At 40.2% G+C, this 16,433-nt stretch overlaps 1 protein-coding gene across 4 annotated transcripts in view; it reads left to right on the top strand.

Annotated features, from left to right (window-relative positions):
• The window catches only part of LOC125903567 (kinase non-catalytic C-lobe domain-containing protein 1), a 59,506-nt gene that overhangs the window by 36,379 nt on the left and 6,694 nt on the right, over positions 1-16,433 (top strand). For 3 of the 4 annotated variants that reach the window (XM_049600554.1, XM_049600556.1, XM_049600558.1), the window contains 13 exons: positions 149-408; positions 2,615-2,970; positions 4,531-4,624; positions 4,716-4,813; positions 4,896-5,080; positions 7,067-7,177; positions 7,360-7,507; positions 8,938-9,093; positions 9,600-9,806; positions 9,951-10,033; positions 13,545-13,737; positions 15,614-15,736; positions 16,102-16,161. In XM_049600554.1, the coding sequence (XP_049456511.1) occupies positions 149-408; positions 2,615-2,970; positions 4,531-4,624; positions 4,716-4,813; positions 4,896-5,080; positions 7,067-7,177; positions 7,360-7,507; positions 8,938-9,093; positions 9,600-9,806; positions 9,951-10,033; positions 13,545-13,737; positions 15,614-15,736; positions 16,102-16,161 (2,074 nt within the window). The remainder of the gene's footprint in view (positions 1-148; positions 409-2,614; positions 2,971-4,530; positions 4,625-4,715; positions 4,814-4,895; positions 5,081-7,066; positions 7,178-7,359; positions 7,508-8,937; positions 9,094-9,599; positions 9,807-9,950; positions 10,034-13,544; positions 13,738-15,613; positions 15,737-16,101; positions 16,162-16,433) is intronic. The other variant, XM_049600555.1, reaches the window with a different exon arrangement.

Here is a 16,433-nt window from a genome sequence, read left to right as displayed (position 1 = left end):
CTGTTTTGTTTTGGCTGTTATCTTCCAATTGTCTTTTTTATTACATACTTAAATGCATCTGATTGTCATTGTTTGCTTTAGTGCTAACTGTGGCTAGCTTTGACCTCACACTATGTGTGTTTTCCCTCTCCTATTGCACCTCCTGCAGCCGCTCTAATGAGCAGCCTCCATCAAAGGCTGTGAAAAGGGCAGCCTTTACCCCACCCTTAATAGCCGCTGTCTGGGGAGGGAAGAGAGAAGTTTGTCTGCACAAGTGTCTCGACCTGAATGGAAACATTCACACGACCAGTCCTGCTGCCGTGGATTCTTGGGAAGGAACCGAGGCCCAGTCCTGTCACGGAGAAAATGAGGCTGCACTTGAAGGTTTTGCCTTAAGATCAGAGGAGAGTCAACGCTGCATCTTTCAAGGTAGGAGAGAGACTACTCAGTATTATTTTTGATTCCATGTAAGTTACAATGTTTGATAATGATTTAAAAGTCTTGGTCATGGGGAAATACATCTGTTGGGTTGAGTGCAGATGGCCAGTTCAAATTTTGATCTGGTGCCAAGTTTATGAATAATAATCTTTGAATGCTAATTTTTAAGAACATAAACTCAAAGATGACTTAATAATAGCCTAAAATCTCCAAATTGTTGAAAGCATTTATGTAACTGTACTGCAGTGGTGGAGGTACTTTTAGGATTTTTACTTAAAGGTTCTGTTTCCCACATTTAGAGCATTAATATTGCAGCAAGCCACTGATTGCTATATAAAGACATAGCAGAGTTATGCAGAGAATGGTGTCACACTACCTCTGTGTGTTTTGTACGGTAATCTGAGTTTCTCTGTGGTTCAATGTGGGAAGCCGGTTCGGCCTCATATGCATGTTAGTGCCTGTTTGTAGTACACTAGCTGGCTCATCGCCACCGCTTTGCTCTGTGCCCATACGTCAGTTACCGCTGATATCGGGACTGTCACTGCAGAAGTGTAGCACCAACCCTCCAGTTCCCTCCTGGTTAACACCTTAGCTCTGTCAGCATTGTTGCTAATGTTTAAAACTATGTTGGTATTATTAGTAAAAAATACTGAAATTTAAATGTCCAGTATCTAGGATTTAGGGGGATATATTAGCAGAAGTTGAGTACAAACCATACATAACCATAACCATGTTTTTATTAGTTTAAGAATAGTTCTGTTTTCATTAGCTTACAATGAGCCGTATTTATCTACATAGGGAGCAGGTCCTTTCTTAATGGAGTCTGCCATGTTGTTTCTACAGTAGCCCAGAGTGGACAAACACTAGCTTGAGATATGGCCATTCCCATTTTCACGTAAGACACCATAGTTGTACATGTGGCACATGGGAGAAGTTTCAGTTGGTTGTATCCTGCAAACTCACCACTAATCCTTCACACTTTAAAGACCTTGTATATATTATAAATCGGTCATCTGTTTTGTATACTTTATCTGTTAAAAAAAAAAAAAAAAAAGGTGGTAAAGCTGTCATATGAATTTAACACTGTAAAAAGTACAATATTTTCCCTGAATTGTAGTGTAGCATTTCAATTTCAGTCTTTTTGATCCTCCTACTCCAGGGGTCGGCAACCTTTACTATCAAAAGAGCCATTTTTGCTTAGATTTAGATAATCTATTTTCCCTCGAGACTTTTTCCATTGTGGGTTTGGAAATCCACAGCTAGCCCAGCTAGGAAGATTCAAGACTACTGATGTTTTTAGGGGAAAAGGCGCCAGGCCAGACGTATGATGCACATTTTAGTTGACATAATGATAAATTTTTTTTTTTTTTTTTTAAGTCGGGGTATACGCTACGCATTGGCTAAAGATCAGCAGTTCTGGAGCCACAGGTTGCCTACCCCTGCTCTACTCAATCAAGTACATCAAATTTGTACATACAGTAAACGTACTTAGTGACACTCCACCACTGCTGCACCGAGCAGAGTCTAAACACTTTTTTTTTTTTGCTAAGAAAGTGTCTCCTCCTCAAGCAAACTACCAAAATAGATTCACTAAGGGGATCTAGGGATGGGGATTTCTTGAGGATTTTCATGTGATAATTAGAGTAAATACTGGTTTCAGCTTTGGAAAAAGTACTATTGAACCAACCCATGTGTGATGTTTTGATAAGTTTCACTTGATCTGGCTGCTGACTGAGGTCATGAGAGCTGTGACTGGCTGTTGGATGCGGTTCTTAAGACTGAAGCACATTCATAAGAGTCCAAGGCATGCTAGCTAACTCTAAAGAGTCTTTTCTCCTCTGGGACTCATTCCTGGCCAGTGACATTCACAAACACACCCTTGCATCTGCTTTTGTTGTGCTATTGAATTATGCTGGACATGTGGTCTTGATTACACACTGGCTCTTACATGATACTTGAGATAAAGAGATGGCAATACTTAGAAATTAAACATAAATTGCCTTTAAGCTTTTTCTCTTTAACAGTGGGCGTATTGTTTGGTCATGACGGGGTTAGCAGCAAATACCCCCAGCACCACCCTTGGATATCTGGTGGTGTTATTTCTTTACAAATCCAGTTTGTTCGACATGTGATTCAGTCCCTCTCTCTTTCTCTTCTCTTCCCACTCTCTCTCCACTGCCCCTGTTTACTGGTCGAGGCGTGAGCACTGACAGTTCGGAAGCGGGGGTCATGGAGGGAGGAGATCATTCAGCGGGGGGCAGCGATGAAAGCCCCTCTGAAGCTGAGTTTTTATCGGGGAGAGACGAAGGGCTGACGGAAGCCCACGACGAACAGATGAGCCCCGACTGCTCGGTGGACATGGAGGATAGCGACTCTCTGGTGTCGGAGCGACTTCTCTCACCCTCATCCAGAGCAGAGGGGCTGGGGCTCAGCTGCAGCCCAGCCTGGGCCTTGGCCTTCTTTGGAGAAGAATGTTTCAGTCCAGAGGTGATCCAGTATGCAGTGAATCTGGGGCAGCACACAGGATCACCATGTCTGGATGGGAAAACACAGGTGAGTGCTCACTGCCAGTGAGTCATATTTGACCTTAACCCTGTGTGTTTGAACAAACAGCAGACGGCATGCTTTATTTATCAGATTATATTACACTAACGCAGTGACATATGCATCATAAAGTACATGTGTTTGTATGTAATGTGTGCTGCAATAATAAGGAGGGAGAGTTGTGAATGTTGATGCAAAAGCTGATATTCTTATTCTGATATCATTTGGTGGTACAGGTTTTCACTTACAAAAAAAAGGTATTATTGGTAAAATTGGTATATGTCCATCAAAATATTCCCTGAATTTATTTCTTTGTGTGTCATTAATTTATGTTTATAAACTTCAGATTAAATGAATTAATGATGTATTTAAATGAGCACTGTGTAAGATTTAGGGTGAGTTAGTGACATCTAGTGGTGAGGATTGCAGAATGTAGAATCCCTTTACTGTTCATCGTTCAGTAGGTTTATATTGGCAGCCGAATTATCCGCAAAGACCTCTCTAGCCCCATTAGCCCAGCGCCTGCTAATCTGTGTTCACCTTTATATCTGACTAACAACTTAATGTTATGTTGTTGTTTTTTTTTTTTTTTTGGTTGGGTTTTTTTTTTTTTGGGACCCAGAAGTTCAAGAGGTTTTTACCGTAAACTGCTTTTTACAAAACAGTGCTCGTTGTGGATGGGCGTCTAACCACGTTGGCTGCTGCGAAAATGCGAATGGCCCTATCTAGAGCCAGTGTTTGGTTTGTCCATTCTGGGCCACTGTAGAAACATGGCAGTGCAACATGGTGATCTCTATAGATGAGGACCTGCTCTGTATGTAGATATAAATGGCTCATTCTAAGGTAATGAAAGCAAATCGATTCTCATTTTCAGGTGCTTATAGACTAAAAAAAAACATATTGATTATATTATACTCCATTTCTGCCAATATACCCCCCTAAATCCTACACTGGACCTTTCCATTTCATTTTTCATTTCCAGTCTGTCTGCATTTTATCCATATTATTATGTTACATTACACAAGTGCTTATTGAATGCAGCTTCACTTCCTAGTTTCATTCAGCCCCCTAACAGTGTTGGGTTTTATGAATAAGTGCAGGAATTATTTTCCTATCTGTAATGAAGTGGGACACGGTCAGGCTTTGGGGTAAATAGGACGAGAACATGTTGGGGACTTTAAGATAATTGGCATATTATTCTCTCCAAACTGGATCTGAATATTAATATGTTGAACTCGGCCCTTGGCAAAGGAAGTTATTATCATTTGGAAAAGAATATTAATGAATAGTCTTTGTGTTTGCACACTTTGATGTACCACTGCTTCTTCACAACATTTGTGTAACAGCTAATAACACACCTTAAGTGGTATGCTGCTGCCCTTCTCACTCACTTCACTTCAAAAGAGCTGTTGCGTTGTGTTGCCAGGGTGAAGAGAGAAAGCGAGAGGAAAAAAAAAAGAAAACGCTGCTTCGTACGCACTGGAAACACCCAAAGGGTCCTTTCAGAGAGAGGCATGTGGTGTTATTTTAGGGCCTTTTGTGTGATTTTGCGTGATTTCCTTTGAACAGGAACTGCAGCAGCAGCTGATGATTGAAACAAGGAATCTAAAGAAAACGAGAAATTTCTACCAGAAGCTGCTTCAACAAGAGAGAAAAAACAAAGGTTGGGTAGCCATTTTATAACACTGCTAGTATACAGACATTACATGTGTAGTTTCCAGTGTGATCTATAAAATGGTATTTGTTTCCCAAAGGTTCTGACAACAAACTGATGCTATCCAAGCTCAAGTCCCAGCTTGAAGAACTCAGATCCAAAGTGGTTTTCTTGGATTGTGTGAAGAAGTACCTTGAGGTACTGTAGCAACAGTGCTGTTTTTCATTTCCGAACAACCTGGCTCTTCTATGCTTTGATATGATTTCTTGTATTTCTGCAGATTCTGAGTGTAGACCAGTGGGGTTTGGAGGTGTCTTTACTGTCTTCTTTGGCGGTCTGTGGACCTGGCTCTTTGGACTTCCAGACCTCTGAGGACCCATCTGTTCTGAGCTTTGGTACATGTAAAGGGAAGAGCACTCTGCAAGCTGGGTCTCCTCTGGGCCTCATGGCTTACCTCTACTCCAGGTATTATTGATGAGGGTATAAATTTGATATGTGTTAGCCTCGCTTTACTCTCGTCAAATCATGAGGTTGAATGAACTGTAGTCTCTCAAAGTGTTGTGTAGCCTGTGTGATTCGTTTTGTGTGTTCTGTAATTTACCCTCCCTGCTGTTTTTGATCCATCCAACAAGGTGCTATGCCAGTATTCCAACAGACCATTATTCCAAACCCCCATAGTGTCCTGTTTTTCTGTTTGGTTTTTGGGATAATGGACCATCGGAAAAATGGGCAGGTCCCTCCAGCCCCAATGAAAGGATTTCATTGATCAGACAATTATCAAATTACAGCAAGCGACTGATATAAATGTTCGTTCAACAGACATATTCTTCTAAAAATTAGGACTTGAATTACAGCTAGTTTCGCAGCCATACATAGCTGGTAGCTCTGATGTCTAATGGCTCTAATAGCTTAATAAGTATTTGAAGCATTGCCATGAAATTCTGAACATTCATGGTCCCCAGAGGATGAATCCTACCGACTTTGGTGTTCCCCTGACTTTCTATCTACCCCTACCAGCAGGTTAACATTTAACTTTTGGTTTTGGTTTATGACCAAAAAATAATACCAAATGCTGTCAAAACTAATGCATTTTCATTATGAGTACCTATTGCTGAAGTTAGCATTTAGCTCAAAGCACCGCTGTGCCAAAGTACCCCCTCACAGAGCTGCTATCATGGCTGTAGCCTCTCAGTCCTGTTAATTAAACGCTGAAGGATAAAGCTGGCTTTAATCTATTTTGTTCTTATTGTCAAGAAATCTCATGAAAAAAAAAACAAATGGCAACACAATGACTTCCAACTCCTCCCCAAATCCACTCATTCCCACTAAAGAATTTAATCTCATCTTCATTCTCATTTTTAAAAGGGCACAGTAGCTTTCTGTAGTTTATTGGTTTTGTAATGAGGAAAATTCAGAATATCACCATCCTTAGTCTTTTAATATATCCATATGTACATCAGCAGCAGCTGAGATTGCCATCCCCAATTCTAATCTGATCTGATCTGTAAACAAAGACACTATCACTGTTGTTCTGAAGTGTGACATTTCAGCATCTGTTTGGTGTCGGTTTCCAGGGGAACCACATCAACAACCAGAGAAACAGGGACATAATCCATCATAACTTTTTTTTTAGCCACTTAATTCCACTGCCTCAAGCTGAAGCTCTTTTTATTTACTTTTAAAGGCAGCGATAAGGCTTGTTTTCAGTTAATGTCCTCAGATGTGGCCTATTTAACAGCTTAGTAAATGTGTTAGCATTTCAGTCAAACTACAGAATCATTTACAGTAAGAAGTAAACTATCCTCTGAGGATTGGAGGGTCATGTCCACCTCACTTTTCAAAATCCTATTTTTATTCCCCTCTCTTTTACAGTTTCTCGATTCATTCACTGAAAGATCAAAAAAGCATTAGTATCATATCTCTATCAATAAATTATAGATGATTGTTGGGGTAGTGCATCATTATAATGCAGCAATTTATCTGGCTTTTTGTATCATGACATTATTATAGAAATTGAATCACAGTTTATGATTATTATGTATAAACTTTGATTTTTGTTGAAGATTCTCTGACTTTGTTGATCTTTATGAATACCCCTTTGTCTGGCAGCTCACATGATACCGACTACAACTAACACTGTAGTGGGGTGGGCGTGGGGATGGTTGTATGGTACAACTCACACTGAAAGGAGCCATTTAAAGTAATTCAAGGCACCTACTGAGGATTCCCCAGTGACATCTCTTTTTGAAAATGTTCTGGGCACAGCTAAATGGAGGAGACCCTGGGCCAGACAAGCAGAAGGTATTACATCTCCCACATGGTGTGAGAGTGCTTAAAGGGTCCCTCCAGAGGGAGCTGAGGGAATATGTTGGGAATATTAGGGTTGACCCAGGATAAGGACCTGGATAGAAAAGGCAATTCTCTAAATTTATTTCTGTGTTTTTGTCACAGAAATGCTGCAGTGGAGGGCTACATCCAGCAGTTCCTGTATACCTATCGTTTCTTCTGCACTCCTGAGCAGCTACTGCAGTTCATAATGGAAAAATTCATCAGTGCTGCAAGGTACTGTATACCCAGATGATCATGATTACACACAGTAGAGAAACAGCTGTGTAAAGTACAGTGCAGTGTGTCAAGCAAACCCATGAGAATCTCCAGTCCAGCCTCACCTGTAAACTACAAAACACAATCACACACAGATCTTGCACAGATTGTATTATGGATATGTTTGTTTTCCATGCCAGACAAGGTCCAGACCTGTCAGGAGACAGTGAAAAGATCTTCCATCGCAGTTTGGACCTGCTCCAGTTGTGGATAACAGACTGTAAACAGGTGGACTTCACACCTAAGTCCAGCATTGTGGATACGTTAGAGAACTTCCTTAATACTGAGGTAACTACATAAGCCTACACTTTGCTTTGCACTTGACGGATATGACTTGTCAGTCAAATGGCTGTGCTGTGACACACAGTATTTTCTGTCTAAAATGTGTTCCTGAAGGGGTCTGTTTCTGCCCATTGCACCAACACAGTCCATCTTCTGTTAACTCTAATCTTTCTGCTGATGGAAGCATCAAACTTCCTGTGTGTCAGCATATTTTACAGGTGATAAGACCATCGGACACTGGGTGTTAAAGTCAAAGTCAAATTTTTCATGAGGCATACAACTAACATCACCAGTGCAGCATCTTATTTTATGATGGAGTGGAGCAAGCAGCATCAGTTAAGACATGTATTTGTTATAAGATGTAGTTAAAGCTGTTCATAGCCTACATAAAAATAATGGGCATAGTCACCATGATGTCACCAATTGGTTTGTAGACTCCCATTCTCAAGCCTTCATTTTAGCCATCTTGGATTTTGGAGCCACAAGTGACCATATTTGGACAAGAGGGTGAAGCTAACCCTAATGCTAGCTGTTCATGTGGTTAGCACAGTGCATTTACACCTACGGTAAACTGTGATAATGCTAATGCTAATTTTCATAGTAAAAACAGACTTAAACCCATTAAAACATGCACTTGACTGAACATCTGACTCTTAAAGTTTTTTTTTTGCAAAACCAAATACTGAACAAGACATTAACTTTTATGAACTGAAAAGACACTGAAATAGCAACAGCTAAACAGTAACGACTTGTCAACGGACGGCATCATCCTCCTGGATACCAGATCCAGAGCATGTGAGCGGAGCGGAGCGGGTGAAAATTTCCGCTCCTCGCTCGCGGACCTGTCACTTTGCGCCGCTCGTCCGCTCCGCTTGGATCTGCGCATTCTTTGCTCCACTCCATCATAAATTTTATCCCGCTCCACTCGCTCACCACTCAGCTCAAAAAACCTGCGTCGTACTACCCTAACCTGTAATCTTGTATACGCCAATAAAACATGAGCTTGGTAGATTCTCCGGGGAAGCCCTCTCCCCGCAGTTAGGGACTGTTCTACACGGTACAGGGTGGAAATAGTCAAAGTGTGGAGGAGACGGACCAGGTTAAGCGGCCGACCTCCAAAGCCCTCTTGCCTCTCCCCGCAGTTAGGGACCATTCTCCAAGGTACCGCTGCTTCTCTTCTCAGTTTTTTTGGCTGTCACTCAAGGCGGCTACGCCTCTAACTATGCATAGCATTTAAATGGTGAGTTACATGAAAACTCTTCCTTGTACAGTTAAATGGGAAAATTATCTACAGAGGCCAAATATGCTTTTGGACTCAGCCTCAAGTGCTTGAAGACCTGCAGGTTTTATACTTGTGTGTTGGCTTTATTTTTGCCTCTTGGAGACGATCAAACACTATTTATGTTCTGTATTTCCCTTTTTTTTTTCAATCACAGGTGATTCCTGTTGATTGTCGAGGTGAGGCCCTCCTTGCTGCTCTCCACAACCCTCCTTGTACGACATGGAGCCAAGGAAGAGGAAGCCTAACCAGCTTTGATGAAGATGATGATTCTATGTGTTTGCATTCATCTACTGAGGATCTTGGGAGAAAGGTAATTATAAAATGGCGACAAGTTTGCAAACACTCTCCTCTGTCATCAAAATAATAAAAGTAATCTAAAGACTAACTCTGCTCTCCCCAGTCTTTTAAGGTTTTATATAGTAACCAATTACAATGCAAATTAATATTGTCGTTTGATGCTACCAAGTAGTGGCAGGTTCAGCCCTTGCTGAGATTTTCTGGAGCAAGCTTTTACTTTGGTTGGTGACAACACACATGCATAACAAAATCTGTATGTGACAACTAAATTTAATCAGGGCAAATATAGAAAACCAATTTTTTTTATTCAGAGAAGATCTGTTGCAGTCTGACTTCCTGGTGACAGCAAACTTAAATATAAATCTAATTTATTGATTCTCCTGTCTCGCAGCTGTTGAACAAGAGCACCCTGCATGCAATACAAAACAGCATTCCTTCCGCTGTTGCTGTATTGTCAGTGCATTTACATAATTCAACACATGAATCCTCTCTTGTCAAATATCTTTCTCATCTCTTCAGTGGAGATTCCCAAGAGTAGTGGAGCCCTCTGCACCCCTGCCTAAAGAAAGGGCCTTCTCCATTGCCTCAGCACTGCCTATGCCTTGCTACGGCTCCCTGGTGGATGACCTCTCCAACGTCTGCCTGCACAGCGAAGAGCGAGTGCCCTTCAGCCAGAATGAATACAGCGCACAGCACATAACCCAGCAGCTCACCCTCCTGCAGCAGGTACACACGTCCACTCCCACATCTAAGTGTTGTTGTCTCTTTTTACCACTAGAGGGAGACATGCCTTAATAAATGCAAAGTAAGATGCTGATGAATACAGGAAACTTTTGATCTGATACTAAAGTTAGATCTTTTGTAACACAGCAAATGTTCCAAGGTTGTCACCCGGTTCATTTCCTCAACTCCAGAATACAAGGAGTCAGGGACAAGGTCTCTGCACCGAACAAGTAAGTGTGATGCTCCAGGTTTACGCTCTGTTTGCGTACAGATTGGTGACAAATTCAAGAAAAAACAGAAAGTATATTAGTGAGGTGTTCAGGGCTCCTTGGCACAGATCTTTTGAGTCCCTCCAAAAAAAATTCCCTCATTTAGTTGTTTGACGTTGGCTCTAAAAATCTCTTGTGGATTACTGAGGCACTTGTCTCCTGTATGCAACACTGCTTATGTTTCTCCACTGATTTATTCTGTTTGTTCCTGTGATTTGTCACCTACTTATGTATATTATCAGAGGGCAGAAGTGCTGAAGTGAGTATTTAGCTCGAGCGCAGAAGGAAGCATGCATCTGCTTATTGATGAGAGGCTAGTGCTTTAGCAAAAAAAGGATACAGTGTAATAGGGGTGTCCCCGACTAAGAATTTTCATAGTCGAATCTGATTTGACAGATTTTTCCTTTAGCCGACTAATTGTCGAATCATGTTGTTTTCCCTCTCATTAATTAATGAGCTCATTTGCGTCAGTTTCCGCTCCAGAGAAAAGAGCTAAAACACCTAAATAAACAAATTTAATTCTTCAGTTGGCATAATAAGATAATAGTAATAAAAGTAAAAGGGTTATCAATTATCTTTATCTTTATTCCTTTCACTTCATCAAGGTATGATGCTCTAGATGTATGGAGCTACATTAGGGTCAAAGGTTTTGTACTTGAAAAAATAAAATTTGAAACTGAAAATTCATATGTTGATCTTGAATTTTGAAAAATACAACAATTCAAAATAAAAATAGGCATATGAAACATTTTTTCAGGTTAAATATAATTTTGATTCACTTTTGTAATTCTTTTGAATGAATAATTTATTTTCACTTTTCACTTCCATATATATTTTAACATTTGAGGTCTTATTTTTTTCAGTTGCATGTTTTATCTTTTCAGATTCAGATCTTATTTTTTACAGTTTTCAAATCTTATTTTTTCAATTTCAAATCTTTTTTCCAGTTTCAGATCTTTTTTTTTTTTTTTCAGTTTCAAATTTTTTTTTCAGTTTCAGACTTTTGACCCTGATGTGGCGTGGGGGGTGTGGCATCAACTGAGAGGGGTGTGGAATCATGAGTGACAGTGCCTTCAGGGAACGTAGGAACTAAAAAAATTCTGACTCAACACTTATATACACCATATTCATATGATTGGCAATGTAAAAATTGATGCCAGTGACAAACTTCCATTTAGAAATCTGTTTTAGACAGTACTGAGCACCAATTGCGGTATGAGAGTGATAAATTATGCCAAATTTTGCAGTTCAACAGCCATTTTAAGTGCTGATATGTCCGATTTCCTCATAGCACTGTGAACGCAGTGTAGTGTCCGTTTTGCTTGCGATGATGGCGTCCGGTTGGTCGGGTCAATCTGCTGGAGCCCATGCATCCAGCACACAGGTGAGAAATGTTAACTAAGTTTTGGGAAATCATAACAAACATCAAGGGGTTGTTTTTGTGACATTTTCATTCACAAATAAATATCCAAAAACGTCATCAAAAGGTTTAGAAACAGTTTTCCTTCTTTCTGACTTCAAGTTACTTCACTAATCAACTCAGGTTCATACAAATTCATCCACACGGACTGTGCGTCACCGCTCTGTTGTTTGGCCACATCGGACAAAAAGTTGCCAAATAAAAAATCAGAGTCTATCAAGAAAACAATCAGCAGTGAAATTCGTTTCAAGATACTTCAGGTAAATGAATAATCCTTCAAAAAAGTTTGATTTGAGAGCACATACGTCCTCCAAAGTGTTTGTTTATGCGCTCCGCCACGCAAAGTAGCCAAATAAAAAACCAGAGTCTGTCAAGAAAACAATCAGCGGTGAAAATCGTTTCAAGACACTTCAGATAAACGAATAATAGGACATTCTCATCTCCATCCATCCTTTTCCTTATCTCACTCATTAGGCTGCTACAAGAAAAGTCTGCCACCAGGTGACTGACAGAGGTAACGAGCGTACCGTAGGCCTTGATACTGCTCTGATGGTCCTGCAGCGCACTCACTCACCTCTGCTTATTTGGATCGAGCAACTGGGTGATTTATTCATGCGTAGTAATGATTATGCCTACTGATTAAACGCACGTGTCATTTTCAATTTTTTATTAACAGAAATTAGTCTGATGTTTGCATCAAAATAGGCTATATATCATGAATTACTATAAAACAAATACATTCTATGTCAAATCAAGATATTCAGCAGCAGTGAGCACCCCCATATAGTCAGAATGGTACGGTCTTGTTTCATAACCACATTTTGCAACGATTCGACGGTGAGACTGGCAGTCGAATCAGACTTCTCCGAATCAAATCACCAAATCATCCACTGTTCGGGGTCACCCCATATTTTTGTGGGCAATATCGTATTGTCACACAGTGCCAAGTATCAATTTTTTGATTATATAAATTATTGATATTGCAAATACAAATTAAACTTGAATAAATAGCACACTTGAATAATGGAATCAGTTGCTTTTTCAGTCCACCATATACATTTTGCTGCAAAAAATGACTGAAGTGAGATGAACAGACTGAAAACTAAATCTTTTTAGATAATACAGATGTTGACAAAATTTTCCTTTGGGGACATTATTTTCTGTTAAAAACAGGTAATAAATCGGCATATCACAATATGTTTAAAATCGCAATAATATTGTATTGTGACTAAAATATCATGATGATAGCGTATCGTGGATCCTCTGGTGATTGCCACCCCTATTGAGCAAGTGCGAGATGTAAATATTACTTCCTTGGCTGTGCTGTAAGGTTAGCTAGCTTTGTGGTGCTAGGTGAATAGCAGTTGATGTCCATTTCCTTGTGCACAGTGATACAGTTTGTGGGTGTAGTTTGGTAAAAAGAAAATAGTTCCTACACGAAACTGCTCACAACAAGGTCTGTGGATTATCTTAAGTAACTGGGTCATGATTTCTGGAGAGAGACATTACTGTTTAGGTTTTTCAAATGTATTTTTTGGTGCTTTGAGCACCACAAGCCCAGTGCCTTCCAGTTCCATTAAATACTTGAGAGAAGGCAGACATCATTAAGGCCGATATCTCCAACGCTCGGCAAAACAATCTAAATTGATAAATAGCAAAAAAAAAAAAAAAACAACTAAACTAAACATATTGAAAACATACTGTATTGACTCCATTGTGTGGTGAAATATTTTGAATTCTATAATTAGTAGCATAGAAATATGTTGAAAATGTTGGCAGTTATCTGGTAAACAAAAAAATAGAAAAATACCTACCACAAATCCAAAAGCCTAAGGTGACATCTTTAGAGTGCTTTTTTTTTCAACCAACAGTTCAAAACTCACAGACATATACAAAAAAAGAAAAGAAAAGAAAGATACCTCACATTTCAATCTTCAACCATCAGATGTTTGGCATTTTTCCTGAATGATTAACTAAAACATTGAATCAATTATCCAAATTTCTGTCAGATAATTGTATGGTGATTAACAAATCAATGTATTACTTTTTCAGGTATAGATTTTCCGACATCTTGTGGTTTCCCCCCTCCAGGAATGTGTCTCAGCATATCCCGCCAGCAGAGGGCAGCAGTCTACTTGTGTGTGAGGAGACACCATCAGACAGCTACCTTCAGCAGCTGCTGACATATGCTGACAGTGTTGCTAACTGGATCTCTGCTGAAATAGTCATCTGTGACTCCGTCAAGGTGAGAGGAGACTTGAAGGTAACAGGGTCAGCTGGAGAAAAAAGAGGCAGCCATTACTGTCACTGCCTGTGATTTGATTTCTCATCGGACACGGACTCTCGTGTCAGTCACACATATGTGCTTCCCGTTGCCTCTCTTGTCTCATGGTTGAATGGTTTAGGAACAAGAGAGTGTGGGTCTAAAACCTGAAACAGTTCTTTATAAAATGTTTTTAGGCTTCATAAACAGTCATCCTCTTACAAAAAGATGAGAAACTAAATGAAAATTGATTAGATTTCTTAAAGACATCTGTGCATCCATACAGATATTTTTCATACTGACATGACAGCCCAAACACTCCAACTCACACTTCAGCTATGTTCAGTGTACCTATCTCTGGTGCTTCAACGTTACATTAAATTCCAACCGACATTTTTACTGCTTTCACCTTTTACTCTTTAAATGACAGTTCAACTCCTTTCATCACAAGCTGACAGTTCAGCTGCTTTTACCTCTTAAGGTCTTTACACACCAGGGGTGAAAGGAATAAATAACAAATAACATAAATAACATGGCTTTGCAACAACTACTGGGATCCTACTGAGCGGTGCAGCCGGTTGAGTGTACACTGCATCGCGGCTTTGCAGAATCAAAAGAGGTGTAACGGTTGTGACATGTCACACTTTGACCTCTTGTGTGACATATAACGCATCGGCAGCACTTACTAAACAACAACAATGGCATTAAAGTGTCAACAACATATAGCGTCCCAGTTATATGGCAGCTGATCTGGTCCTCTTCTCGAAGGGTAAGGAGCTCCCGCATCTCACTGTTTTCCCCATTTGCAGACATTTACGACCAATATTTGTCTTCTTTGAGTTAGCTGCTAACTGCTGCTTTTTAAATCTCCTGTGGTGGAGCATGCCACCCATGATCCCATCCCGTAGACTGTCCTGCTTATACAAACACCGTTTCAGCACTGTTACTACATCCCATGGCAGATTAAAGGCAAGACCACTATCATTCAGCAGTCCTACCTTATATACAGCCCGGCAAGGTGGCTTAATGGCCGTGATATTCCCATCTTGAACAGGCAGGGTAAAGGAGGGTTACATGTATGTTGAGGACTTTTATTGTGAAAGGTAAGATTGGAAGGAGTGGATCTGGTATGTACTGCAGTTGTCAAGGTTGAAAGAAGTAATAAAGTTAGCCATTTTGCTTTGGACTATGAAGCCCTCGTGTATTAATACTCTTAAGCATAGGCTCAACATGATTGGCTGATGCCTTACATTGTGGTGTTAAAGCTAAAAAAAAAATCAACCTTGTTGTTCGCCACCTAATATTTGTGTTTTGTGTTAAAGTACTCATGACAAAAACAACAGTTTGAAAATTTGCTGACATGTGAATTAATAACTGCTGTGAAAAGACCTTTACTCTGCATAACAGTTCAGCTGCTTTCATCTTTCACCCTTCAACTACTTTAGTGCTTGCATACAAGCTGACAGTTTATCTGTTTACAGGGCTTAAACCTGCAGTTAAAATTTCAAACACTTTGAACAATTACAATTCAACTGATTTCAGCTGCTTTCAGGTCTTCACTTCAAAGGTGATTCAGTGCTTTAATTGAAACTGCGACACATACTCAAAACCTCAAATGCAATTAACATTTTAAGACACGTTTGCAGCTGCAGTTTTCAGCATAACACAGCACATTGTCATTGGACAGCATATAATACATTAATAACTTTGGATCCATGCAGTATTTTTCTTGTTCTTGTTTCCAGTGGACATGCTTCATTATACAGCCTCCTGTGGCCTCCGCCAGTGGGAAGACCCACTAGGTTTTTGCATTTTGCCTTGTTAAGCATCTTTTCCTCAATTTTCTTCCCCCTCGCAGACACAAGTTGCTTTGCTGACCAAGTATCTGTGGATAGGAAAACACTGCTACGAGTCAAGGAACTTTGCCACAGCCATGCAGGTCCTCGGAGGCCTGGAGAACGTGATTGTCAGGCAATTACCAGTAAGGCTGCATCTCATAAATTCCTCCTCAGACAAACTCTGAGTTTCTGTAATAAGTCAGATGCCCTCGAGCTAAATGTTTTCTTCAGCTGTGATAGAATTGGGTGGTGTTTAATTAGTTTCACAAATGAGGAATTTGCATTAATGCATTCAAATATGATGTAGAAAGTGTGCGCAGTGAGGAGGAATGTGGCCCGAGAATAGGAGTAATTTAAAAAATCTACAATTAAAAGACACCAGTGTTGAGAATGTATAAGGTATTTCCATATTACCATGGGTTATATTCATTGACTCTTGTGTTGAGGGGTATAATTAGTCTTCCTTTTTGGAGCTACTAAATAAAGCGTCCTCCTTTCTTGCCAACAGGCTTGGAAACATCTGTCTTCCAAGGTGTGCGAGATCCTGGAGGAGCTTCGAGCTGTGCAGGTGTGTGCATGTGTGTGTGTTTGAGCAAGCACACACACACATGTTGTTTGTAACTGAAGGCTAGGCTGGTCACATATTGTGAAACTGGGCTGCAGGGCAAACAAATCAATAGAAAAACAGCTTCAAGCAACTTGCCTGTTTGCTGAGAGCTTACAGCTGGCTCTGCTTCTGAAAGTTACCCTCTGAAGAACCTGATGCATCAAACAACATGCACCGCTCTCTTGCCAACTTTCCTGTTTAGCTGTAATAAAGAGAATCATGTATGCTTTCTC

The sequence above is a fragment of the Epinephelus fuscoguttatus genome, linkage group LG16, assembly GCF_011397635.1.
Source record: "Epinephelus fuscoguttatus linkage group LG16, E.fuscoguttatus.final_Chr_v1".
In the NCBI taxonomy this organism is placed as follows: Eukaryota; Metazoa; Chordata; class Actinopteri; order Perciformes; family Serranidae; genus Epinephelus; species Epinephelus fuscoguttatus.
This window is presented reverse-complemented; position numbering and strand designations above follow the sequence as displayed.